The sequence below is a fragment of the Argentina anserina genome, chromosome 4 (genome assembly GCF_933775445.1).
Source record: "Argentina anserina chromosome 4, drPotAnse1.1, whole genome shotgun sequence".
Lineage (NCBI taxonomy): Eukaryota > Viridiplantae > Streptophyta > Magnoliopsida > Rosales > Rosaceae > Argentina > Argentina anserina.
In genome coordinates, this window is record NC_065875.1 from 6783279 (window position 1) to 6809668 (window position 26390).

Below are 26390 nucleotides of genomic sequence, written 5' to 3' on the forward strand. Positions count from 1 at the left end.
TTTTCATGGCTTCGATTTTCGAGTTTCATACTTGAAAATTTCGGGGTCGTAACAAAGAATCTTAATTGTTGCAGCCTTGTTTGATTTTTCTTACCTCTTCACATTTATTTGCTGCATGACTTCTTTGATTTTTCTTACCTCTTCGCATTTATTTGCTGCATGACTTCTTTGACTTTCTTACCTCTTCTCATTTATTTGTTGCATGACTTTTTTGACATTCTTTGGTGCAAGAATTTATGGTGATTCTGATATAGATTCGTGCTTCTATATATATAGGAGAAACAAGGTCCTAACTTTCCCTTATAACCCTTGGATCAAAAGCAAATCAATGGCTGAGATAATTCTGCCAAACCCACTAGACCTCCGAGTAATGATTCAGTCATATCTCCATATATGAATAAGATATTGATTCGATTCCAAATCCTACATAAGCTAGACTCACACAGCTTTCTATCCATATATGGTACGTCTTTTAATTCGATCTGATCTGTCCAGGGGAGCCCGTCAAAGTTGGACTACGAATCTTGACATTTTTCTGATTCTTACATGGATTGGGCTTTTAAGTGCATATCTTTTTCTCTTTAATAATTCTGATTTATATGCACGAAAATATCTTCATATACACCTTGGAAATTCATCTCCAACTTGATTTTAGAATCCAACTCCTAATAGGAAACCATCAATGCCGCACGGCCTCTCCTTATTCCTTGCGCAACTAGGATTGCTTTCCTTCTCTAACATGGATTTGTCTTTTCTAATAAGAATAAGTACGTTAGAAACACAGAAATAAGAAATGATGAATCCTACTCGAACAAGGAATCATATCTCAACAAGGATTCTTAACATTTAGCACGATTTCATCATCAATTCACTCATAATCGATATAAGCTCTACCTAGACACTTACTCATATAAAAGAAACTAAAACATATTAAATAAGAGGTAATAACGAATAAGAATAGTGCATAAACACATTAAAAACGTCACACTTTATGTTCCTATCAATTTCTCTTATGTGTTGGCTAATTGATCTATGCCTTAGCATGTTGTTCGCAATATTAATAACACCAAATGACAACCTCATAAGAATTCTCAAGTCAAGCTCAATTTTGGCAATGCAATTCACAATGGGAAAAGTTACTATTGTCTTTGTTTTATGTGAACACTTTGGTATGTGATTTTAGTTAGCCCTAGCATTGGAGATACAATTGTGTTGGTAGTAGAAGCTACATAATTAAGCAATAGGTTATGCACAATAGCGCCCGATAACTATAAACCAAGTTATCATAGAATGAGAGCTACTTATGATATATATTCTATTAATAAAGCAAAAAAGTGATTCTAATAGTTAAATTTTTGAACTATTAAAAAAGTCCATAGTTTAATAACTTTCACAAACTGAATCTCATGTATATAAGATATTATCATAATTTAGACACAAAACTAAAAGCAAAATCACCCAGAAAATTATGGGAGAGTAGAGAAGAAATTGAGAGTTTTTGCACGCGCGTAGATGCAGGTAGAAAGACTAGTCTTAAATAATAGAAGAACTGATCATGTTCTTAGGAGGATTAGAATCTGGTCAAGAACATTCCTCATTCACCTTTTAAATGTATTTCGTTATTTCCCTTATATTTATCATGGCGCTAACTTCGTATTTGACCGATTGGTTGATTTAAGTTTCATTATCTTCCCCCCCCCCCCATTTGTCCTAATCTTCTCTTTTAATCAACTGATAGGGGAGTGTTAGAGCAACTTCAACATAACCTTCAATTTTTTTCTACAATTTGAATTTTGACACTTGACATTTGACATTTTAGTTCAATTTCTCCTCCAACCCAACTGTTAAATTTCTATAATATCCTTATTTTGTAAAAAAAATTATAATCCTTATTTAATCTTCTTCATCTCCTCTCCTCTCCTTCCTCCCGAATTCGTTGGTTTTCTTCATTTCCTACTCTTTGTAACTCTCTCTGATCAAACCACAATCTCAGTATAAATTGAAAGATCAATCAATCCTCCAAAATTACATATGTTATTGAGGATTATGAAATAGAAAATGGAACTAGCTTCATGTTGTTGCAATTCTCCCTCTTTCCCTTTCCTTCTCCTTCATCCAGAACCAATTACTCGTTATCCACCATACACAATCTAATGAAATCCAAAAACAAAATTTTGAAAACTCAGATCCATCAAAGAGCTTAATTTACAGATTAAGAAGGTTCCATAGCGACAATCTTTTTCTTCTTCTTCATCAAATCGATCAGTTAAACATACATAAACCCAGAAGTTCCGCTTTGGTCTGGGTACGAGAGAGCGAGAAGGAGTGAGAGAGAAGAAGAACCAATAAAAAAAGAAAATACATCAAGCTTGGAGACTGTCAAATTTGACAGTCCAAATCCTAAACTGTCTTCCACTGTAGAATTGAAGATTCAGTTGGAGAGGAGGAAAATAGTCAAAATATTTCCGTTGAAGCTCCTCGGTGGATTTTGACACCACCGCTAAAAATGCTCTTAAAGATTTTGTGTTATAGGTTTTCTTCAATGTACATTAGAGAGACTGAAAAAAAAAAAAAAGCGGGCCATATTCCTATCCTCGCAAGTTGCCACTTTTTTTAATTAAATTTCCACAAAACGAGCACAGTAACAGTAGTCGTCTTCATTCATCAAAAGACAAAGATCTGACCAATTGGATTGCGTGCAGTCCACAGTACTTCACTTCTTCTCCTTCTATCTGTACTCCACTCTCCACCTCTTCTTCTTCTTCAAACCCAACAGAGAGATCCAACAAACCACTTTCCTCTTTGTTTCTTCACTATCTCTGCTCCACACAACACAGTAACAGAGACCCAGATGGCTATCAACCGAGACTCCACCCCCCCACCTAAGATCGGCAAGATTGGGCCCTACACTGTCTTCATGACTCCACCCTCCACTCCTAAACCGCTCGAAGAAGAACAACAACACCAGCAGCAACCCGTGTTTGATTCACCCAAGAAAGTTGTCCTGCCTCCGGTGCAGCCGCCGCCTCAGCAGTTTGTGAAGCCGGTCACCGGCGATGGTTCTGTTGTTGGGTTTTTCAAGAATGCTGTCACTAAAGTGCAGAATGGTAGTGCATGCTTTTCCTTTGCTTTTGCTTTTTTGTTTAAGCTAGTGTTTTGGGAAAGTAGATGAAAAGGGTTTGCTCTGGATATAAAGAAATCCTCAGGATTAAATTTGTTTTGAAAATGAAAAATAGAGTTTGGTTTTTTAGAAACTTGGATTGTGTATTTTGTTATTTATTTATTGGTTTTTAGAAACTGAAATAGGAAAGTTTTCAGTGACTCTGTAGCTGGATTTTCGTTTTCTAGTTTCTCCAGTTCCTGTAAAATCATGGGTTTGGTGCTTTAGTGGATGGTTTCGTTGATATTTGAGAGGCTAGTGAGCTACTGTTAAAGGTGCCTGTTTGCTTGTTTTGCAGCACATTCGAGTTTGGATGATCACTTGGCGCGCTGGTTCGGGTTGAACCAGTCAAAATATCAGTGGGCACTTGATGATTATTATGAGAACAAGGGATTGGTAAGCACTGGATTGCATCTGTTCCTTGTAGTTACTTAGTTTTTCAGTTCAACTTTTTGTTTGGAATGTTTAACAGCTAGATATTGTTTGTTTTGATTTAGTTATTACGAAGTGTGTGTATGCTAGATAAGTAATTCAGTTTAGTTCCACTATTTCTTGTGTTTCATTATGCACTCTTATACAATCAAACATATTGTCTTCCTAAGACCTAATGCATATAGTTAAATACACCTTTTACTATTATTGGGTACTTTCCAGAACTCTGGCCAGAGAATGATTATGGTTAATTTCTATCTTTATGTTAAAACTCAAAAGACACAGCAGTTGCTGAACACCCTTGAAAACAGAATTAGGCCTGCTACAAGCTTACAGTAGTATATTTTAATTACTGCTGTTTGGTCATGAATGGCATTCTAGATGCCATATTAGTGTTGACCTGCTGTAGCTCACAAATATAGTAAAAGGGGTGTAGCTAATAAGGGTGATAAGCAGAAAATCCAAATAGAATTTCGTTAGGCAATCATTCCCTTACGGTAAAGACTACTGTAGTGGACTGACCAAGAGTATTGAAGTAAAGATAACTAACCTCCATGTGTCCGGGAATATCAATTCTGACTTCTCAGATCTATATAAATAATGTGAAATTAATAACGAATCAGAAGGTATGTGACAAGAACAGCCTTTTTTTTCTTGTCTAAATAAGGAGAACCTCAAAGTGACATGTCTGAAACATAGTAAATGTTTGTAACAAAGTTCCATAGCTATATCAAATGAGAGTTAAATGTCTGCTGAGTGAGCCATTCTGCCTCATGATATCAAACAATAGAAGGAAAACCCTCACAACTTCTGGTGCAGGTTGGTTTCCTCAAAACATCAGTGATCTGTCTTATCAATCGAACGGAGAGAATAAATATCATTTCTTTCTGCAATGTACGACGATCTCCCAGCCTTGCCAAGGATTTATATAGGGAGGCAGGGTGACTTGGGAATCTACAGCATAGATTTACTCATGTTTGCTCATAATTGTCCTAGTTCTGGGAATAGGAAAAAAGCCAAGTGTTGTGGAGATGTGGTGTCATTGCAGGGTTGTTGTGCATGTAAAGAAGTAAAATATCGTTTATCATGGATGTAGCCACGTAGAGGTACAGGTTGAGGATCATTGAAAGAGAGTATAATTCTGGGCAGTACATTGGGCTTTAGCTTCTGAGGTGCTTAGCGTTATAGTCTCTCTTGTAATTTAAGGGACTGGAGACCAGCAGCTGTTTGGTAGTACTTTTTGCTTTTTTTTTTGGGGGGGAGTTTGTGAGGATCTCTGCATCATGTTGCTTCTCTTTTGAGATATTACTGCATGTTTGTTTTCCGGACTCCTTGTGGCTTGTACATTTCACCCTCTTTTTAATGAAATTTGTTAATTTTCATAAACAAAACAAAATGATGCAGTAGAGACTTTGATAGACAAGTGTCTGCCATCTCTGTTGATCTTATTCTCTGTTAAACCTAACCAATGACCTTATCTTTATTTGCTTGCAGGAAAAGGGCAGTGCTAAAGCACAAGAGGTATCTAGCAAAATGCAGAGTGTATGACTTTCTTTCTTCATGGGTAAGATGATGTTTTGTTCTGTTGTGTTTGTGAATTCCATTTCATGTTATATCACATATATTGTTCAGCTCTTTTACTGGAAATGTGTATATTTGCAGAATTGACTCTAATAGAGAGTTTGTGAACCCTTAGTTCGAGTATACGGTATTTATATCATATATGGAGTCGCAAAAATGCAGCTGAGTATGTGTAGAGTACAACCAACATATGGCACTCCGGTTAATGCAATTATCTGCCTACTGCAACAGCTGAAGTTGGTTGTCTAAAGTTTCTAAGCCATGCAACATTATCTAAATGTCTAGTTTTGTGTTCTTTTTTATTTTATTTAAAAGCAGTTAGCTGATGTATTTCAGTTTATTGATTTTGTACCTCCTGCTTGTTGGTGTACTTGTATTTTCTGTTAAACCCACTCTTTGCAACATATAAATTCAAGCTTTCATTGTTTTATCTTATTGGCATGCAGGTCTTTTTGTTTGTCGCCGCAGCAGTAAATCTAGCTTTCACCAACTGTATTTGTGAGTTGCATTTTCTTCAGTAGACAGGCACAGATAGTTTATGTATGAATAATTTACATAGTGGAATGGTTAGTCTCATGCTTTGTGCCAATGACCTTCCTATTAGGCTGTGTTTGGGTTGGGGACTTCATGGGCATTCAACAGTTCGCTGGGATTCTAATGTGACTCTATGGGGCAGTGATTCGAGATGGGGCTTTATTAAATTTGTATGACTTGTATAATTTCACTTCTTCAGCAACCGAATTCCAAGTTCAATCTCCACCTGTGCTCCCTGATTCAGTCTCTCATTTGGGGCATTTCTCAGACCACCCAAAGAGTTCATCTTAGTGGTTTGGTATAAACTTGAACCTTAATTCTGGCTCCTTGGTTCTACATTGTGTAAATGAGCTGCATATCCCTGTCTGTGAGTAACTGAGTATTACGATTCTTCCACTGTTCCAATCACCCGATAACATGGTTAGGGTACAGTTGCAGCAAGTACTACACCAGACCATTCGATGACTTTTTGTTTTTTTTTTTATAACAAAAAGGGACTAGTTGAAAGTGCAAATATTGTTGGAACAAGAACCTTATATATCACTGTCTCAGTAAGGCGACAATGGTCCCATATAATACTCAAATTCATTTTGCTTGCATAACTGAACTGGACAAAGATCAAAACAAGACATCCTTTTGAACTATAGGAATGAGTTGCTTGCGACCCGACCAAGCAAGATATCGAACGCACAAACCTCTTCTTACAGCTTCAATTTATTGAAAAAAATTCACAGCCTACCAGGATCAGACCAGACATTTTAACAGATTCAGAAAACAAAGATTGAACACCAAATTATCATCAACGATCAAAAACCTTATATTTCATCAATAACATAATCTACATACAAAAATAAAGAGAAGATTGAACAAGAAACAATTTTGATCTTTCCTTTCTCCGTTTCTCCATCTCTTTCTTTCTTTTTCTTGAAATCTACAAACATATGTCGATCATTCTTTCTATTCATGAATGATGAATCACTAGCTAACTACAAAACAGGATTACTGTCACCACCAAGATCGATCAATGCTTCAAAGGACATTCAAAACTTGAACAGAAGTCGTTTTTGTTGTAAGTAAACAGTGATATATTGCATATATAATTTAATAAGCTGAATTATCAATAATTATAAATCAGAAATGAAGAACACGAAAAGAAATTCAACCAAAATACCGAACGATTTGTTATGGAAGAACTAGTCGAGACGTGTGTGATACCACACTGTCCTTAAGACGTTTACGCCTCCTCTACCGGTGCAAGGATGCTTGGCGCTTGTCTCCCAGGATATAACGACTAAACAATTCTAGAAAGTTGCACTACTAACTATAACCCTCAACGAACTCGAAAGGTACCTCTATCTATCACCAGAGAAGAACTAAGAACTTTGAGAGTGGGAGAGAAATGTGTTTCGAATGGGATGATCTTACAATGAAAGGATGGTGGCTATTTATACTGTGAGGATTTGCAATCGGCAATAAAATAAGATGGCGGTTATAGAAATCAAAATATCATGACATATATGAGTTACATATGTTACAAACATTGATTTCAATTATGTTATAATTCTCCATAACACACAATAACTCAGTTGTTACAAAAGAAGAATTTGAACAGTCAAAACCGAATTTTCGGAAATGCAAAAAGAAAATGCAAAAAGAATCTGCTCGACCCTCAATTCGGTGTTGCATTCGTGGCCGCAGGTCGCACGGGCATACACGAGTTTCCCTTGCGACCTAGGATTTGCACCCCCTTGCGCGTGCGCGAGAGGGTATAAAGGGGCTTACACACTTTACAATCCATACCCAATGGATTCTATATAAAGTCTTTTCAACACTTCTCTTTTCCAATGTGGGATAAATACATTTTCCTCATTCTAAGTAGTCATCTTTGAGTGACAATTTCTTATTCACCCACAAACCAAATTACACAAACAAACATATGATCTTGTAGCCCTCATTATGGAGAACTCAAATCTATGTTCATCTTTGATTAATTATAAGTTTAACTTAATTTAATTAATCAATTAAAATTTGGTTTTAAATGGTTTTTCCAACCATTTTTTCCAACAGTTTTTGGCTTCTTAATTGGTGTGGACTAGAACACTGGGCACTCCTCTTCAACTTCATGGATTCAATATTTCTCACCTCCAGAGAGTTGCGATAAGCTTTCCTCATGTTATTCATGAGTTTGCTCCCTTTGCTTATCGACCCACTTCTTTTATTGCCGGAAAAAGACGACGGAGGCTTGTCCAAAACCCTTCTTTTACTTTAAACCCTGATCAGGATTCCCTGGATGGTAGCGGATAGTACTACTCTTTAGTGACTTACTTGGGACACAAGTCATACAACTCACAGAAGCCGCGTATCCTAGATCCCCAAGTAAATTAAGCCGACTTCTATAACGCGAATTGGAAACCTTTCTGTGAGTCCTTTGATTTGTATCCCAAGTAAGTGAACTAGAGAGTAGTGTACTAAATCCCTTAATCCTCCACGTATCGGAAACCTTCCTATCCATCAGATCCAACTCTTTCGTATCGGAATCCTTCACTTCATTATTACAAACAGAATTGATCTAATGCATTGTCATTTTACTTTTTTTTTTCTCCGTTTTACAGTTTAACTGGACATACTTAAACATAACACATTTTATTTTTCTGATTTGTGTAAACTATAGATCCAACTAAGAATTCTAAAGCTTTGGTTTCCACTTTTCAATGCTAATAGTCATAGCTAATACTAATGGCCACTTATTTATTGAAGTTCCCACTTTCGTATGGCCACATAATACTGCATATAGTGGTGCTTTTCCTCTAGTAAGATTGCCTTACAGAAAGGTTTGTATTTGGTGGTACGAAATGTCAGCAGGTGAAGTCAGTACTAATAACTGGATATATACAGGTAAGTAGAGGAAGGGGAGGGCAAGTCAAGAACATTGCCCACTACGTGCACTAATCATTCATCATCCACTAGTTAAGTGAGGACACAAGATAAAGTTCAGAGCTCTACAATGGCAAGACCTTGGAAGTAGACTTGACGATTGTTAGAGACGATTCTTTGAGTTTTGGTATTCTCTATAGGGGTGCAGGCTTGCGGCGGCGTGGTGCGATGGGTGCAACTGTTGGTGGTCGTGCTTACCAGCTGGTCAACAGTGGCGTGCATCAGACATAATTTTGCTGATTGCGGAGCACGATAGAGGAAGATTGAGAATGGGACGGCCTAGCTTTTGGGCTCAAGGTGACTCTTTTGGGTTGTGCTCCCTTTGGAATAACATCATGTGTTGGTTGTAGGCCTTTATTGTTAATTTTTAATTTAGTGCATTGCATATTGTTATGTCTGTATCAGTTATAAAATATGCAAGTTTAGTTCGATATGCACTTATTACCAAAGAATAATTTTATGCTGCACATTAGTTTTGAGTTTAGGCTTATAATCTCTTATTTAATACGATATCGGCGAAGGGGTACGTAATGACTATTCAGATCACATAAAATTTATAAAAACCTATTTGGTTGTTGTAAAAAAAAATTAAAAAGGAAAAGACCCTGGTCTGTATCAAAGAAAACCCTAAAGTACGTCGTTTCAGTCGTCTATTTAATACAAGGGCTTCCGCTTTCAGTGAAGAAAGAGAGAACCACCGAAATTGAGAGTAGCCACCATAAACCCTCAAAACTCCGCCACCGCCGGCAGAGAGATGATTGGAGGCGGCAAGAGCTACGTCTCGGCCCCTCCGGCCTTCTCCACCGACGCCAAGCGCATCCTCGTCTGCACTGGCTCCGTCGTTTCCGTCTTCAGCACCTCCACCGGCTTACAGATACTTTCCCTAGAGGCCCACGCCGCGCTCGTCACCGCCGTTATAGTCGTCCCCGGAAACAAAGCTCTCAGCTTCTGCTGGACGGCCTCGCTTGACGGCACCGTTAGGTATTGGGACTATGCCGCCGCCGAGCTTATGAAGACAATTGATATTAAAATGCCTATCTACTCTATGGTACTAGTTTCGTCACTCTTGACTGTTTCTGTTGATTCTGTTCATTATTTTACGGAGTTTATGAGCGTATGAGTTTGAATTTGATGATGATGTTGTTTTGATTCTGTTGTTTTAGGTGATTCCGGCGTTGTTGTTGGGGAAACCTGATTCAAAGGTGATGCCGGCGGATGCTTTCGCTTATTTATCAGTTGAAAACACTCAAATGCAGGAGAATGCTGCAGGGAAGGCCTTGCGGGGACAGATTCGCAAGTGTAATTTGACTGAATCTCGCTTGGCCGGTGTTGTTCTTGCTGAGGTGTGGTATTGTGAATTGAAATTATGTGTGCTTTTGAAATTTTTATGTGGGATTAATGAGGGTTTAGTGTAAGATGCGATGAGCCAGAAGAAATGAATATACTAATGGAACCAAAAGTACATTATTTGTTATTATCGTTGCATAAAGTTGTATGGCTTTTTTTTTTAATATTTTCTGGCTTTTCTATTGGTTGGTGATTGTTCTTTCCATTATGTTATGGTACAAAATATTGCATGTTCTATTTAAGAGATTGAACTAAATTAGGTCTAACAGATGACTATGTTTATAGCATGTGAACTTGTTATATTGGAATGTCTTACTATAACTAGTTTCAAATGGCTGAAAACAGCTTTCTGAAGTACAAGTCATTGACTGTTTGATGTTAAATTAAATCAATATTAATTGCTCTGAAACACGATGTAATAATGTCTTCTGTCATTCCAATTGTCTTCGTTTCGTATTGAGATGTATGACAATGAGTTGTCTTCATTTGACAGACTAGGATACCAGAAGTTATATCTATCAGTCCCTCGGGAAAATTCTTTGGCATCCAGAACAAGCGGAAGCTTCACATCTGGAAGACTCCTGCTAAAGATTCTAAACTCCCAGTGCTCAAGATCACACTACACCATACAAGAAATTTTACACTTCTTGCATTTCATCCTACAAAGAGGCTCGTTGCTGCAGGTGATACATCTGGGAGAATTCTGATCTGGAGAGGGTTTGGTAACTGTACATTTTCTGATGGTGACAAACTAGTAAATAGAGGATCAATGAACGATGAGCCAGATAGACCTGGTATCAGGGGAGATGATGATGCTGATTCTTGCACCACTTGGCACTGGCATCCTACAGGAATTAATCTCCTCCGTTTTTCTTCTGATGGAGCGTATTTATATTCAGGTTTGTGAATTTTCAGTGCTATTAGGTGAAATTGGGCATGCCTTGCACTTTTCTTTTCCATCCTCATACTTTATATATGAAAACTTCCTCACTTTGGAGTTTAAGGATGTCCTCTTTTGATCCTCCCTCTATTTATATACTTTATATATGAAAACATCCTCAGATTTCTTATTTTTTCTCCTCCGTCATTTTTCTTTAAATTGTAAAGTCGACTTTCAATGACAAAATGTTAGTTTTCAGGTGGAAAGGAAGGAGTTCTCGTGGACTGGCAACTAGACACAGGGAAGAAGAAATTTTTACCAAGAATTGGATCGCCACTTATATATCTAACTGATTCTCTAGATCCATCACTTTCCGCTGTAAGTTTAAAATTCAACATACTCTGATGGAGTAGTTTAGCAAACACAGTCACCATCAAAATGATCAATTCTACTGGTTGACTGATATAAGGTTTTCAGATATCTTGTGCAGATAATCAAATTCACTTGCTAAAAATGCCCTCAATGGAGATCACAAAGTCTATTTCTGGGATCAAGGTTTGTTTCATAGTGTAAACTCTGATGTGCTCTGCACGTTTTCTTTTTCACGGCCATAATAGTGTGTTACTGACTCACTAAATATTTTGGATTATAGTTATTTGTGACAGTGTACACAAGAGGATTTAGGACACTACTATACATAAGCTGCATATTTATGTTGTAATTAATATCAAAGACTTGAAAATGCAACAAGAAGTTTTTTTCCTTCATTTGCAAGGCAAGTGCAATAATTATCTGGCGCTTCTTTATTCTCCGGAGTTTTAAAATCTGCTACAATAAGCAAGGGCTTGAGACTTAAAATGCAGAAGCTTGATAAAACACATATTAACTTGGCATTAAAATTTGGTAGGGATTAACATGCCTGATGAAGTTTTTACAAACTATTGACCACAAGCCATTCCAGAATTGTTTTGCCCTGAGGCCTAAGATGATTCTTTGCCATATGTCCTGGTTGAATATTAATTTGTGATATATATGAAACAGTGGATTGGTACTTACTACTTATTTATTGTTTAGCAGGCTATACTTGTGGGATCATTCATAATTTCATTAATTTGTACTCCATCTTGCAGAAGTACTTGCAGCTTTATCGGACAAAAGATAGTATGACAACTTCTAAGTACTTGTTCTTTTTTCAGCTCCCTTTTTCTTCTCCAGAGGTACATGAAGGCATGTGTAGAAAATTTTCTTTTGATGACTCTGCTGGATTAGTTGCCTTGCGTACAGAGAACTATCGCATCCAGTTCTACAGCTTGTTTGATGACCGCGAGATTTCTGAGGTAAAGATGCTTCTTTGGCTCTTGATGTTTCCCAGGGATTAAATGGTACACCATAATTTTATTTTTGTTCTCTTATAACTCCCAAGGCATTTTCCCACAGCAGCATTTCCTTTTGATGAATGTTGCTCATTAATCTATTGACATCATAAATCAATTAATTCATGATAAATACATTTCTCCCATATAAATCATGTCCTTTTGTCGTTTTTTTTTTTTTGCGGATTGAAATCGTCGTACCCCTTTTTGACAACCCACAGCTGCTTCATGAGTAATGTACATGTGCATGGAGGGGGTGTGATTTTTAACAAGAGGGTGCCAATTTCACACCCCGCCCCCATTATTTTTTCTTCTACTCTTTTCTTTTCACCGTTCTTCAATCCTGTAAATTTCAAAAGTTGGTATTGTTATGGTTCTATTTTTTGGGCCTATCCAAGAATTGTAATTATCATGTAACGAAGCCACATCTTTTTTTTACAGTATCACATTACACCCTGTGAGCATCTGCTATGTTTTGATGGCATGTTGGCTAAATTTTTTCTGGATTGTATGTCTGGCAGGTTCAAGTCTGTGAGAGAAACCATCAACCAGGCGATGAAGTCTCTGTAAGCTGCTCATTACTTGAGACTATCTCATTAGTTCACTTATCTTTTACATTTTTTATCACTGAATGTATCATATCTTGGAATATGGTGGCCGCAGGTAATACTGACATTGGTGTCTTTGTCTGGAGATGGCTCTATGATGAGCACTGTTGAAGTTAATCTTCCTGAGGATGGAATAGGTGGTCTTGTGTGTCTTAAGTTCTGGGCATCAGAATCACAGAACAAAAAGTTCAACTTGTCCACCATTGTGTATGAACCTCACAGGTACGACCTCAACGGATCTACCAAGAAAATTGGACAGTGTTCTTTCTTTTCAGTGAGATATTTTTTATCGCTACTGGACTTGTTAACTTGAGCAAGTCACGTCTTCTGATTCTCACTATCTTGCATGTTTCAATCTTTTGTAGCTGTATAAACTTATTAATTAGGTTGCACTGAATGCTTGTGGAGTATGCATCGGATAATGATGATAAATGTTTTTTTGTGTGTGTTGTGTAGGGATGCTGGAATTTCTGCTCTCGCTTTCCATCCTACCCGTCAAATGGTTGTCAGTTCATCATATGGTGGAGATTTCAAGGTAATTATCGGATCAGTAAAACATTTGTTGTTTGGTTTCCTTATGAGATTTACAATTTGTTTTTTCAATGCTTCAGATATGGATTAGCAGTGATGAAATTCAGCAGAGAAAAGATGCGCTACAGCACTCTGGTTGGATGTGCCATGCTGTAGGTTCATACAAGTACGTTCTTCACCTTAGAAGAATTACTTCTTGCAAGGGCCTTCACCTTGTTCTCCTTTGTGGGAGTTGAATATGCGACAACAACTTGGTGATAAAACTATATATTCTTAACGGCATGGTCATTTTAATACTGTATGTATGGAGTTTATATATGGAAAATAAAAAGGACAAAACAAAACACGCTTTATATTCAATTTTATAATCAATAACTTGGTGGTAAACTCTTGATTATTCGGTATATGCTTAACAGATAGGAAATATTTTGAGATTTATCTCTTAAGGCTATGATGCATTGCAGGAAAAGGCCGATGACAGCTGCTGCATTTTCTGCGGATGGTTCTGTTCTGGCTGTTGCAGCTGAAACGGTAATCACACTATGGGACCCTGACAAGAACATGCTTGTGGCTGTGCTTGGGGAGATGCATATGGTGAGCTGTCAGGTTCTACTTGTCTTTACTCTTATGTGTCTTGAGAAATGAATTCCATTTCAGGAACAAACTAGGGAATATGTATCCTGTTGTCTAGCTTTGAATCTTTTCATTTGGTATGTCTTAAACATTGTACACATAAATTCATTTTACTGCATACTCTTGCATTGCTTTCTTTCACAATTATAAATATGCATCTTGTTATCCCTTTCAGCCAGTTGTGACCCTCTCCTTTGCTGGCGATCATCTTCTGTCCATCTCTCGAGGTTCAAAACCACAATTATCTGTATGGAGCATGTCAAAACTTTCTGAGTCTTGGTCATACAAGCTTGACATAGAAGGTTTGAAATCGTCCTTTCTATTCCCTAAACTTTGTAAAGTAGTCCTTTCTATTGCTTTTGATATAGTAAAAGAGATATGAGTCAAGGTTCCTATCTTTATCCTAGTGTAGAATTCATGCAAAACAATCAATAGAGTTTTAAGCTAGCTTGACATGTATCTGAACTCATGAGAGCTTAATAGTATCTTAGGCAACAATTTGCCTCCTTATATATAATCTATGTAAAGTATGACGGTTTTTTTATTACTTTGGATAGTGATGTTCTCTTATTTGTATATCCTGCAGATGTTACGTGTGCGAAAGATTCATCATCATTTGCTGTTCTTGCCCTTTTGCCAAAATCATCTAATGAACCAATTTTTCAAGGAAAAGATGGGTTAATCTTAGTATTTAATGCTACAGTTCCTGTTCCATTGGCTATGTGGTCCGTAAGGAAGGTAGGATATACTTGAAATTCTTGTGCCTTATGGGATGTTTTTTTTAACTGCTTCCTCATGTTTGTTTGTCTTGGATCTCATTGGGAAAGTATAAGAAACATCATGCAGTGTTTATTTATCTATCTCCTTCATCAACTAGTGGCTAATTTTTATCTATTCTGATCCAGAAATATATGAACCCCATTATGTAATGGGCGCATCACTGTCTAAAATATCCGAGGGTTGATATGGATATGTTGAAGATGTGTTTTAAGATGTATACCTCCATGATTACCAACTAATTAGTTTATTAACAGGAAAGTCTCCGATTTACTAACATGCCACTGTCTTGGTGTGCTTGTGTGGAAAATGTTTTTTGAGATGTATGCCTCCATGAATACCAACTAATTAGTTATGGGAAGTGGAAACTCTAGTATTTACTAGCATGGCAATTTCATGGAAAGTGGAAAATCTTGTATTTACTAGCATGGCATTTTCATGGTCTGCTTGCATTTGTTTGTCTCTGGAATTTTGTTTTTTATTACGCTATATTCTCTAAAAAGTTCAACTCGCTCAAAGCACATCAAGATGTTGTTTCTGATTCATTTAATCAGAACTGCAGGTATCTAATTATAGATGTGTATGAGGGTTATGTTTGAGTTTGTGATGCTGTCTGCTGTTATTATTCTTGTTAGAAGAATGAAGTGTGTTAATCCTTAAGTTTGTGTTGCAGGCTAAGGGTGGTGGACTTGCTTTTCTTGAAGGAAACTCACCTTCCTTTCAACAACAAAGTATGTGGGATGGAAAATCTCCGCAGGCTTTGCTTGCTTATATAAATGCCGATCATGAGTACATCCTCTTTGATCCATATGACAGTGATGCACGTGAACTTAGTCTGATCAGGAGGAAAGAGTGTATTGCCATTGATGAAACAGGTGGGTTGCTTTACAGAATTTGATGCTCCAGTTCTTCTCTTGACTATCAATGAGCTAATTTTTGGTATATAGTGGTATTTGTGTTACAAGATTTGGTACATGTGTACATTATTCTATGGTTATTGGATTACAGCACCTCTAATAAAATATTGGAGCACATTGCCTCTAAAACAGTTTTTGGAGTTGCTTTAAGTGAACTATTCTAAACTAGAATCGGAGCCTTACCATGGTTCTGTTATAGACTTGTACCCTAGAATGAGGATCACTTATCTATGACTATGATGCCTGACTGTCTTTAGGCCCAAGAGCCATTCTATTCGCACATGAAATGGCATGCCTGTGTCTAAATTGTATGAGTCATTAATCTTGTGCTGAAACAAAATCTTGGCACAGAATGGGCTAATCTTGCAAGCTTTGCATGAAATTTATAGTTCGTCTTTTTAAGACTTTGTTTACATTAGTAACTCTTGATCTGCATATCATACTATAATGAAGAAAATTATCTTTGTATAATCATGATTATCAAACATATGCTTATTATAAATGGGTTTAGGAACCAGATAATATGGTAATTCTGAAGTACTAAGTTTCTGTTGTGGTTACTGTTACTCCTCATTCTACACTATCTCTGGACGCGTGTCTAGTTAGATCAGGCATACATACTTACATCAGTTGCATGTGTATATAAGGAAACATTGATTTCTTGTAGGATGGTAAAACTTTCTTAATGGTCTGATCTTTGTCCAATAAACTATATATATGAATGTTTCCACTTTCCAGTAGAAATATCAAAATTCTCAAAAAGTTCATTAGCATGATCATTTGATTTGTTGCAAAAATAAAATCAGCCTGATTTGGTTGCAACTAATGTCTCTTTTGCATATGGGAACCTCAGTTTAAAACATATATCTGACATTCTGAATGATTACGTTTTGACAGCTCAATTTGGATATGCATCTATCTACGGGGAGCTACCGCAATTTGAGATGAATAAAGACCAGAACTTGTTAACCCCATACGCTCCATCACAAAGGCCTTGGGAGACTATATTTAGTGGGTCATCACATAATCTCCTACCCCTACCTAAGTTGTGTTTAGAGTTTATGGAATCGCTGCTAGAAAGGAGGACTACCACAGTAGAATAACTCGATTCATTTCACTCTGCTGTACTGCCAATCTCAACATCAGGTGAGTACAAGATTAGTTGTTGATTGATAAAGTTAATGATATCTGGTGCAGAAGGCGAAACTGGTTATTATATAAATGAGGACAGATTTAGTCTTGGTGAGGATTATGGTCTTAGTTTTATGTCCTTTGTTGACCATGTACACGACCATGAGAAGAAGGAACGGTACCTCTCTAAACCCGGTGGAGGGGGCAGTTCCTGCAAAGTTTTGTAACTTTATATACAGAAAATCTTGTAGTTTTGAAGTGTTTGTATCAAGTTATCTTAGCTGAGAATGATTTGATAGTACTTTGAACTCTGGCCCTTCTGTGTGGGAGTTGATATAGAAGTCATACCCGAGACGGTTCCGAGGCTTAGAGCCCTAAACCCTGCTGGGAGAGTAACCTTGCAGTTCTAGTTGTTGAAAGTTTAGTAACAGCTAACTTCTTCTCTTCAGTGCTCACTACAATTGCTCTTCCCGTAAACGTTAGATCCCGGATTGATTCACGTGCTCAATTTTAATTATGTATGTTTCAAAATTCATCTTGGTGAAACTCACGTGTCCAAATCTGTCAATCACTTTACATCAAGCCAACCATTTAGGATCGCTTACGGTTTTATTTAGAAAAAAAAATCGGTGTATTAATGTGTTGATACGTCAGGAGATAGTGTAGTTTTCTGGATTATGAATTTGAGACCAGGTTGAGTTGGTCATGTTAGAAGGCTTCGTCTCCTGCTACATGTGGATTGAGCACCTCAATTCTTACCAATCTCTACCGACTCTACGTTTCAAAAAATAGAAGGCATAAGCTTAAAGCTCGGCAGAAAGAATGTTGCACTCGTAGTTGAATATAATCATGGAAACAGATCTCTCAACATGAAGGCCACTACTAACATATGAAGATTGGGGTCCGACTCTGGGACATAATTCATAACAGGACTCGTGTTGTGCTGCGTAGTTTACTTATAATTTCAATATATTACTAACATAATAACAAGCAATCTTGGAATGAAAACTTCTCTAGCTAATGTTCTCTAGCTACCATTTTCCCATTGGTATAGAGCTTTCCACTTAAAAAAAAAAAAAAGCCACATTACACACGTGCTTGTAAGGTTGTAACCAAGTTTCATCACCAAGTGTTTGTTTACAGTTGTACTTGTTGTATAACTAACTTTCTTACACCAGTTGGACTGTGCAGCGAACTAGACACTAACTTGTCCCTTATATTTTGCACCACCTCTCAAGTAGCACAATTTAAGAGACTAGACCACCAACCCTGTTTCTCTTCTTTCATCAACTTCTAGTCTTCTGCTGCATTTTTGCAGAAGAGCCACCAACAATGGCACCCGAAAGGCTTCATTGTCTTGAGAAATATATCGTACCGTTATTGTGTTTACATGCAGTTCTTTTGTCAAGTTTGTGTGGGATAGCTACCTCGCAAACCATAGTCACCAGTTTACCTGGTTATGAAGGGGACCTGCCATTCACACTTGAAACTGGGTGAGTTTATTCTAGAATTTTTTCTCTTTTTTTCTTTTGTTTTTCTTCAGGAGTAATGCAACTGGAGATTGTGGAAGTAGCAATTAAGTATTTGGGTTTTGCAGGTATGTGGGTGTTGGTGACTCAAACACCTCTCAATTGTTCTACTATTTTGTAGAGTCGCAGAGAAGCCCTGCAGAAGACCCTCTAATGCTTTGGTTCACTGGAGGACCTGGCTGCTCTGTTCTCTCTGCCTTCTTTTATGAAAGTGGTATGGAACGTTTATATTAGTCTAGCTTTTTCATTACATACTAGTCCAAATAGTAATTACTATTCATGAAATGTGGACATATCGCGAGGTTTAGTTTGGGAATGAACATATAATAATGTACAAGAAAACATGAGCAGCTAATGGAGAAGGAAAAAAGTCAGCAGCAAACGTTATAGTTCACTACATAAACAGCTTATGTGTAATGCGCTTTACAATAATTTCATTACATGTCATTCTCACATCATAAAACATCAACACAGATTCTTTTGGTTAATATTAGTTGCTGTATCAGTAGAAAAATGCTTAGAAAAGAGAGAGAAGAAAGTATCGCAGAAAACAAAGACCATAAATAGTAGAACTTAGTCTGTTTGATTTGTTTTGTGGAGTGCAGACAAGGTGTTCTGGAAATTAATGCCCAAGTCAAGTATTGTGGGTAGTAGGAATGTAGGATAACCATCTATCTAGCATTTTTTATAGAGGTGTGTTTGTTGAACCTATGCATGCCTGACCTGTGAGATATCTAACTCTAACTATCTTCCAAAGAATCTGGACTAAGAAATGAGAAAAAACCAATGTTAAAGTTGTTATTACTCATTAGTTTATAATCTTATTGTGCAAGGATCATTTATCTCTACAGTCCCAAATTCGCAAACTAACTTACTGCCACTCGTCATCACCTACCCGAGTAATCTAATTTGTGTTTGAGAGGATTAATAGATGGATAAGAACTGTCCAGGGAAAACTTCCCAGTTAAAAGCCAACAACTAGAATACTACTCGAGGACTTTTTTGTTTTTTGGGTATCATACTCTAGAACATTTATATATCACATTATTTGCGTGTAAGTCTAGCTGTCTAGTCCATTCAGGCTCCTAGTGACAATGAAGGAGACAATGAGAAATGACATATATTCAAAAAATTACGACATTGATTCTCTTTTTTGCAATTTTGCAGGTCCCCTTTCTTTCACATATGTAGATTACAATGGAAGTCTACCCTCACTTCATCTGAATCCATATGCATGGACACAGGTGCAAAATTTCACAGTGCATATGCTTCCATCAATACTACTCTTTTTCTAGACATGTTTATCTGACTCAAGCTTAGCATTGGCTCTGCAGGGCCTTAACATGATATATGTAGATTCACCTGTTGGCACCGGATTCTCTTACTCTACAACCCAAGAAGGTTACTATATAGATGATCAAGATGCTGTGGCCCAGAGCGTCCAGTTTCTAAGGAGGGTATGCTGAATAAGTCTAGAGTAAAAATCTTACATAACCGAAACTCCTAAACTTAGAAACTGATGAAAATAATAGAGATCTTCTGTGTACCAAAAAAAAAAATGTTTTTCAGTACTAAGTGTATTTGTTATTCGGCCTTCAATTACATAAAACTCTTTTATATGCAAACATCTGCTTGGAATGACATCTTACTACGAAGTGAACATAAAGAATGGCAAACCAAAAATGTTTTTGTGTATGTTTTAGAAGGAATGCTATATGTTTTGATAAGGCTTATTTATTAATTTCTTACCTTGGTATGTAGTGGCTGCTGGCTCATCCTCAATTTTTGAACAATATACTCTACATTGGTGGTGATTCTTATTCAGGAATTCCTCTTCCTATGATTGTACAACAGCTTTATAATGGTAAGTTACATCCTTGATGACCTCAGGAGGTTTGTGCTTTCAAATTTTCATGGGAAGTAAATTTTTTATGTCCATTATGTATAATACTTTTGGGCTTACAAAATTTCCGACAAAATGTTGCTACAGGTAACGATGAAGGAGTGGAGCCCTATCTAAACCTTCGAGTAAATTCTTTTCTCCAGAAGATAGCTGTTTCTAATTTTCTTTTCATTTATGTCAAAAGGCTTATACTTGTTGATTGCTCAATGGAAATGAAAATTCATACCCTCAAAAAATAAATTGAAAATGAAGATTTTCAAGTTCTATAAAATCTGTAAAATTTAATTCATGTTTCATACGTGAAAACATAACAAGCATAATATTATGGTGACATTGAGCTTTGCAATGTATAGGGTTATATACTTGGAAACCCAAAGACAGACGACTTCATTGATGTCAACTCAGTTAACCCATTTGCACACAGATTGACTCTCATATCAGATGAATTATATGAGGTACTTTCTTTGAAAGTTTTTCTTTAAATTATTTATATTTTCCTTTTGGTAAGTTGGTCAAACTAAATCAATCTAAAATTTGATGTACATCTTGTCTTTCAGTCTACCAAAGAGAGCTGTGGAGGTGATTATGTTAATGTAGATGATAACAACACAGCATGTGTGACAGATCTGGCAACTATTGATCAGGTCAGACTTTCAGAGAGATTAAAGCTGATCCTTAGTTATATGCCCCTGTGGAATTATTCTGCTCTTCAGAAACTAAGAAAATCATTTGACATTACAGCTCCTTCTTCAAATTAATCTTGTCCATGTCTTGGAACCCAACTGTCAAGTGGCCTTCCCAAACAACAGGGAAGAACAAGGAAGACGATCAATCCGAGAACTACCTGAAAATCTTCTCACAGACTCTACTCCTGCATTATGGTGCCGGGTAAATACTAGAGTACATTTCTTATGTGAGATATGTATTAGTAAATTACTGAGTCTAACTTCTATACTTCCTTTAACAGTACTACAACTATGTGCTCTTGGGTGTGTGGGCTAATGACCACAGTGTCCGCGAAGCTCTTAATGTTAGCGAGGTATTTAGCATGGAAACTTCTAATTACCTGACAATTTTTATTATGCAAACTGAATTATATTTGACCAGTATGTACCTAGCCATTTCACATCAACTGATTGATGCCTTGATTTTCAAACAGAACTCGATTGGTGTTTGGAAGAGGTGTAATATGAGCATAGCTTACACAAAGACCGTCACAAGTTCCATTGATTATCATAAGAATCTCAGTGACTACACAAACCTTCGAGCTCTTGTATACAGGTGACTTTTTTTTCTTTTGAGAAAATTTGTATACTGATGACAGATCTTGCAGCTGAAACCAGGATTCTCCTACCATAATTTTTATCTGTCATTCAGTCATATATTACTTGGAACATCTATATATTAATAGACTTCTAAAACAGTGCATGATAATCGTTTCATTGCAGTGGTGACCATGACATGTCTGTTCCACATGTTGGAACCCAGGAGTGGATCCGGTATCTAAATTTGACAAATAGTGAGATTTGGCGGCCGTGGTATGTAGATGGTCAAGTTGCTGGGTAAGTTTGTGCAAAAATAATTTACCGTGATGTCTTTAAACTCTCAACATCTCATTGCTTTTTGTGTGTTCTTTATATTCAGAACTTTGCTACCAAAATTCTGTGACTAATTTACTGTACTTATCTGATGCAGATACTCAGAAAAATTCTCACAGAATGATTACAATCTGCAATTTGCAACTGTAAAGGCAAGTGCTACCCCTTAGTTATTTTCTCTGTAGTTAAACTCACAAAATAAATTATATGGAAGTTGTAAATGTATAAATATGTTTGTGGTTCATGCAGGGTGCGGGTCATGTGGCTCCTGAGTACAAAGCTAAGGAATGTTATGCGATGATTGATCGGTGGCTCGCATATTACCCTCTGTGATCCATTTTTGCAGCTTCAAGGATAAATCTTAATGTACCCTCTTCTTTAACAGGGATTTTGCTGTCTTGTATACGAATAAGTACGATATTATTAGGGGAACCGTTAAAGTGCATATTTTGAACCATATTCTGGTGCAGTAAACAAATCACTATTATAAGTTGTGAACTTGTGATTAATGGAACCCAAATCTCACAGTTGATCTGGGACTGATACATATGAAAGATACACAAAATGTACACTAATTCTGAGTGATTATGCCACGATAACTCAGACGGATCTTAGATAATGAAATGGCTAACTCCTTTCGTGGGAAACAAATGGACTTATATAAAAGGTTTGAGAAAGAACCTTTCAATTGATGGGAGAGTTAAAAATGAAACTACCAACTATGCCTTCTTATTGAGCCTTGTTTTAGTTGTTTATACACATGCATACCAACCAGAGATGCAACCACACGGCGATCAGGCCAGCCTAAATCCGGCCTAGACTCACCGAGAAACACTCCAGGGTCTACCTGTTAGAGTTTGAGCCCTAACTCTCTGAGATTTTTGGTTTAATAAATGAAGAACAAGAAAGGAAATAACGAAATTGATATTAATTCTCAGCATAGGGTTCTTACAACCAAGACTTGGCTTAAATACCCGATCCGTGCCTCGGTTGCCAAGTGTAGCTACAACACTGGCTCAACCAACACGAGGGAAGCATGAGAATACAGTTAGCGCCAGCACAGAACACAGCGTTTGATTCAAAGAGAAAACAACAAACAAAAGATAACATCTCTTTCCTAAGTCAACTAGGATTTTAGGTCAAACATCCTAACAATCCACTCCCCTGGAGACAACACTTGACCTCAAGTGACTGAAGTATTTGTAGAATAATTGAAATCCGGGTACCTCTGGATGATCATATCAGCATCCTCCCATGTGGAGTCTTCCAGACTTGTTCCCTCCCATTGAATGAGCCACTGAGCACCAGCCTTCCCTTTTTTCTTAAACAATCTCCTTTCCAAAATAGCAGCAGGTCGCCACTGTGGGTTAGTAGGGTCAATTATATGTGGTAACTGGGGAAAGCTGGTCACATGAGTTCCCACAGTCTTCTTCAATAATGAAACATGAAAAACATTGTGAATTCTAGCCGTGGAGGGAAGCTGTAACTTGTAAGCCACTTTACCCACTCTCTCAATAATGGCAAATGGTCCAAAATACCTAAGAGAAAGCTTATGCCAACCAGCTTGATTGAGAGATTGCTGTTTGTAATGCTGCAATTTGAGATAAACCAAATCACCCACTTGAAACTCCCTGTCAGTGTGCTTCTTATCATAAAAACCTTTCATTCTTGATTGAGCTAACTTCAAATTCCTCTTGATAACTTGGAGTAACTCATTTCTATTCCTCAATTGCCTATCCACATCTGCTACAGCAGTAGAGCCTGGCAAATAGGGAATGATTGCAGGAGGTTGATACTCATACATTGCTTGAAAAGGACTCACCTGCAAAGCTGAATGGTATGCAGTGTTATACCACCATTCTGCCCAAGGCAAAGCTTGTACCCAACCATCTGGTTTTTCTCCTAAAACACACCTTAAATATTGCTCCAGAGTTCTATTCAAATTTTCTGTTTGTCCGTCACTTTGGGGATGATAAGCTGGAGATTTGTCTAACTTTGTGCCTTGGAGTTTAAAGAATTCAGTCCAAAATGTGCTAAGGAAAACTGGATCCCTATCAGATATGATATGTTCTGGCATTCCATGTAGCTTAAAAATATTTGTGACAAAGAGTTGTGCCACTGTAGCAGAAGAATAAGGATGAGACATAGCTGTGAAATGTGCATACTTGGTCAATCTGTCTATTACCACCCAAATGACAGTTTTCCCCTCAGAATTAGGCAAGCCATCTATAAAATCCATTGAGATATTAGTCCAAGCTTTGTCTGGTATGACATTAGGCTGCAACAACCCTGGAGGTGCAATAGCCTCATAGTGATTAGCCTGACAAACATGGCATTTAGCTATGTAGTGCTTGATATCATTCATCATTCCAGGCCATGCAAAATTCCTCTTAACTCTTTGATAAGTCATGGTTCTTCCAGCGTGTCCTCCCAGCAAACCATCATGCATCTCACTAATGATCTTTTCTCTCCAATTCCCAAAGACTGGCACAAAGACTATGTCTATAAAAAAGCTGGTCATTATTCAAGGTGAAATGCTTCATACCAGATTGTCCTTGTTGCAACGCTTGCCGCACAGTTTGAGCTTCCTGATCTTGCATGCAGGCTTGTTGAATGTCACTAACAAATTGTGGTATTGGAGATGATACATTAGTTAGAGTAGACAAATCTAATTGCCTTGATAATGCATCAGGGGCTGCATTATTTTTTCCAGTTTTGTAATGGATGGAGTAGTCATATCCCATTAATTTGATAAGCTATTTCTGCTGAGAAGGTGTAGTGATCCGCTGATTCAAAAAATACTCTATAGATTTGTGATCAGTGTATATCTGAAAATGATTCCCAAGCAAATAAGGCCTCCAATGCTGAACAGCAAAAACCACCGCCATCATCTCCTTATCATACACTGAGAGAGTAGTGTGTCTAGGAGCCAAAGCTTTACTTAAAAAAGCCACAGGGTGACCCTCTTGAGAAAGCACTGCTCCAATTCCTTTCTCTGAGGCATCGCACTCTACCACAAATTCTTTGGTGAAATCAGGAATGGCTAAGACTGGAGTTGACATCAATGCCTTTTTCAACAGTTCAAAAGCGACTTCTGCCTCCTTAGTCCAAATGAAGTTATCTTTCTTGAGCATATCTGTTAAGGGTCTTGCAATTGTGCCAAAATTCTTCACATACTTTCTATAATAACCTGCCAAACCTAAAAACCCTCTCAACCCCTTCAGAGTCTTAGGTTGAACCCACTTAGCTATGCAACTAATTTTTTTCTGGATCCACAGCTACTCCCTTGGCACTTATAACATGCCCCAGGTATTCCACTCTATCCACACCAAATTGGCATTTACTTTCCTTCACCTTCAAGGAATGTTGCTGCAACTTTTCCAAAACTGCATGCAAGTGCTTAAGATGTTCTTGCATAGAGTTACTATAGATCAGTATATCATCAAAGAACACAAGAACAAATTTCCTCAACATCGGTCTCAACACGTCATTCATTTCAGATTGAAAGGTTGATGGGGCATTAGTGAGGCCAAATGGCATCACTAAGAACTCATAATGGCCTGAGTGAGTTCTGAATGCAGTTTTCTGAATATCCTTGTCATCCATTCTAATTTGATGGTATCCCGACCTTAAGTCCAACTTGGTAAAAATCGTAGCTCCATGTACTTCATCAATGAGCTTATCGACTACTGGAATGGGGTATTTGTCCTTAATAGTTGCAGCGTTAAGAGCTATATAATCGACACACATTCTCCAAGTGCCATCTTTTTTCTTGACCAATATGATTGGAGAAGAAAATGGTGAAACACTAGGTCTTATTACTCCATTATCTAACATTTCTTGCACAATCTTCTCTATTTCAGCCTTCTGGAAGTGTGGATACCTGTAAGGTCGAACATTAATAGCTGATGTATTTGCTTTTAGCTCAATCATGTGATCATGGTGTCTAGGAGGAGGTAGGGTAATTGGTGGTTGAAACACTTCTTCATACCGATTAAGAAGCTTTTGAATCTCTGGATGGACAACTTTGGTTGGTGATTTGTCATTCTCAATGCCCAATGGACAAAGTTCTACCATTACTGCCTCAGCTTCTCGTTTAAGTAGCCTAGCCATGGACTTGCAACTGATAACTGAAGCTTGTGGTTTTGTTTCTCCTTGCAACACATATTGTACATGATGCATGTGAAACTTCATAACCATAGTACCAAAATTCCATGTGATATCCCCTAAAGACTTCAACCAGATTGCACCAAGAACAATTTCACATCCTGAAACAGGAAATATATAAAAGTCACCAGTGAACACATACCTTTGCACTTGTAGCTCAATTCGCACTTGACCCGTAGTGTACATAATAGCACCACTAGCTAGTCTTACTCTCACTGGTTTAGTACTAATGACTTCAGCTTTCATTTTCTTCAATAATGCAGGGTGTATAAAGTTGTGTGAGGCTCCTGTGTCAATGAGAACATGCACAGGTTTTTTGTCAAACACCCCATTCAGTTGCATTGTTTCAGAGTCA

General features: G+C 37.4%; 3 protein-coding genes across 5 annotated transcripts; all 3 read left to right on the top strand.

Moving 5' to 3' along the window:
- Positions 1-2660: 2660 nt before the first annotated feature.
- LOC126791047 (uncharacterized) lies at positions 2661-5612 on the top strand. 2 transcript variants are annotated; one of them, XM_050517445.1, is made up of 4 exons: positions 2661-3107; positions 3459-3556; positions 5087-5156; positions 5336-5612. In XM_050517445.1, the coding sequence occupies exons 1-3, from the start codon at positions 2852-2854 to the stop codon at positions 5138-5140; spliced, it is 408 nt and encodes a 135-aa protein (XP_050373402.1). In that variant the 5' UTR covers positions 2661-2851; the 3' UTR covers positions 5141-5156; positions 5336-5612. The 2 variants fall into 2 exon arrangements, with proteins under 2 accessions (XP_050373402.1, XP_050373401.1); XM_050517444.1 differs by having other exon boundaries at positions 2662-3107; positions 5255-5611.
- Positions 5613-9344: 3732 nt separating this feature from the next.
- On the top strand, positions 9345-17126 carry LOC126791037 (uncharacterized). Of its 2 annotated transcripts, none has more exons than XM_050517431.1 (15): positions 9345-9689; positions 9805-9984; positions 10482-10887; positions 11128-11246; positions 11346-11423; positions 12065-12205; positions 12763-12807; positions 12905-13071; positions 13306-13384; positions 13461-13546; positions 13845-13986; positions 14189-14315; positions 14600-14751; positions 15464-15665; positions 16605-17126. In XM_050517431.1, exons 1-15 carry the CDS (start codon positions 9396-9398, stop codon positions 16808-16810), a joined length of 2424 nt encoding a protein of 807 aa, XP_050373388.1. In that variant the 5' UTR covers positions 9345-9395; the 3' UTR covers positions 16811-17126. The 2 variants fall into 2 exon arrangements, with proteins under 2 accessions (XP_050373388.1, XP_050373389.1); XM_050517432.1 differs by having other exon boundaries at positions 13845-13974.
- A 982-nt stretch (positions 17127-18108) lies between these two features.
- LOC126791042 (serine carboxypeptidase-like 18) lies at positions 18109-22398 on the top strand. Its single transcript, XM_050517437.1, has 14 exons — positions 18109-18331; positions 18436-18581; positions 19535-19611; positions 19702-19824; positions 20129-20231; positions 20358-20395; positions 20624-20725; positions 20828-20914; positions 21012-21158; positions 21238-21309; positions 21430-21551; positions 21719-21832; positions 21966-22020; positions 22118-22398. The coding sequence occupies exons 1-14, from the start codon at positions 18171-18173 to the stop codon at positions 22199-22201; spliced, it is 1431 nt and encodes a 476-aa protein (XP_050373394.1). The 5' UTR covers positions 18109-18170; the 3' UTR covers positions 22202-22398.
- The last annotated feature ends 3992 nt before the right edge of the window (positions 22399-26390 follow it).

Excerpts from the sequence above, each read along its gene's own strand:
- LOC126791047 (XM_050517445.1), top strand. The coding sequence starts at position 2,852 with ATGGCTATCAACCGAGACTCCACCCCCCCACCTAAGATCGGCAAGATT. Across the intron at positions 3,108-3,458 it reads TGTCACTAAAGTGCAGAATG|CACATTCGAGTTTGGATGAT; the intron begins GTAGTGCATGCT and ends CTTGTTTTGCAG. Across the intron at positions 3,557-5,086 it reads ATTATGAGAACAAGGGATTG|GAAAAGGGCAGTGCTAAAGC; the intron begins GTAAGCACTGGA and ends ATTTGCTTGCAG.
- LOC126791037 (XM_050517431.1), top strand. The coding sequence starts at position 9,396 with ATGATTGGAGGCGGCAAGAGCTACGTCTCGGCCCCTCCGGCCTTCTCC. Across the intron at positions 11,247-11,345 it reads TAGATCCATCACTTTCCGCT|ATATCTTGTGCAGATAATCA; the intron begins GTAAGTTTAAAA and ends TAAGGTTTTCAG. Across the intron at positions 14,752-15,463 it reads CTATGTGGTCCGTAAGGAAG|GCTAAGGGTGGTGGACTTGC; the intron begins GTAGGATATACT and ends TTTGTGTTGCAG.
- LOC126791042 (XM_050517437.1), top strand. The coding sequence starts at position 18,171 with ATGGCACCCGAAAGGCTTCATTGTCTTGAGAAATATATCGTACCGTTA. Across the intron at positions 19,825-20,128 it reads GCGTCCAGTTTCTAAGGAGG|TGGCTGCTGGCTCATCCTCA; the intron begins GTATGCTGAATA and ends CTTGGTATGTAG. Across the intron at positions 20,232-20,357 it reads TGTACAACAGCTTTATAATG|GTAACGATGAAGGAGTGGAG; the intron begins GTAAGTTACATC and ends ATGTTGCTACAG.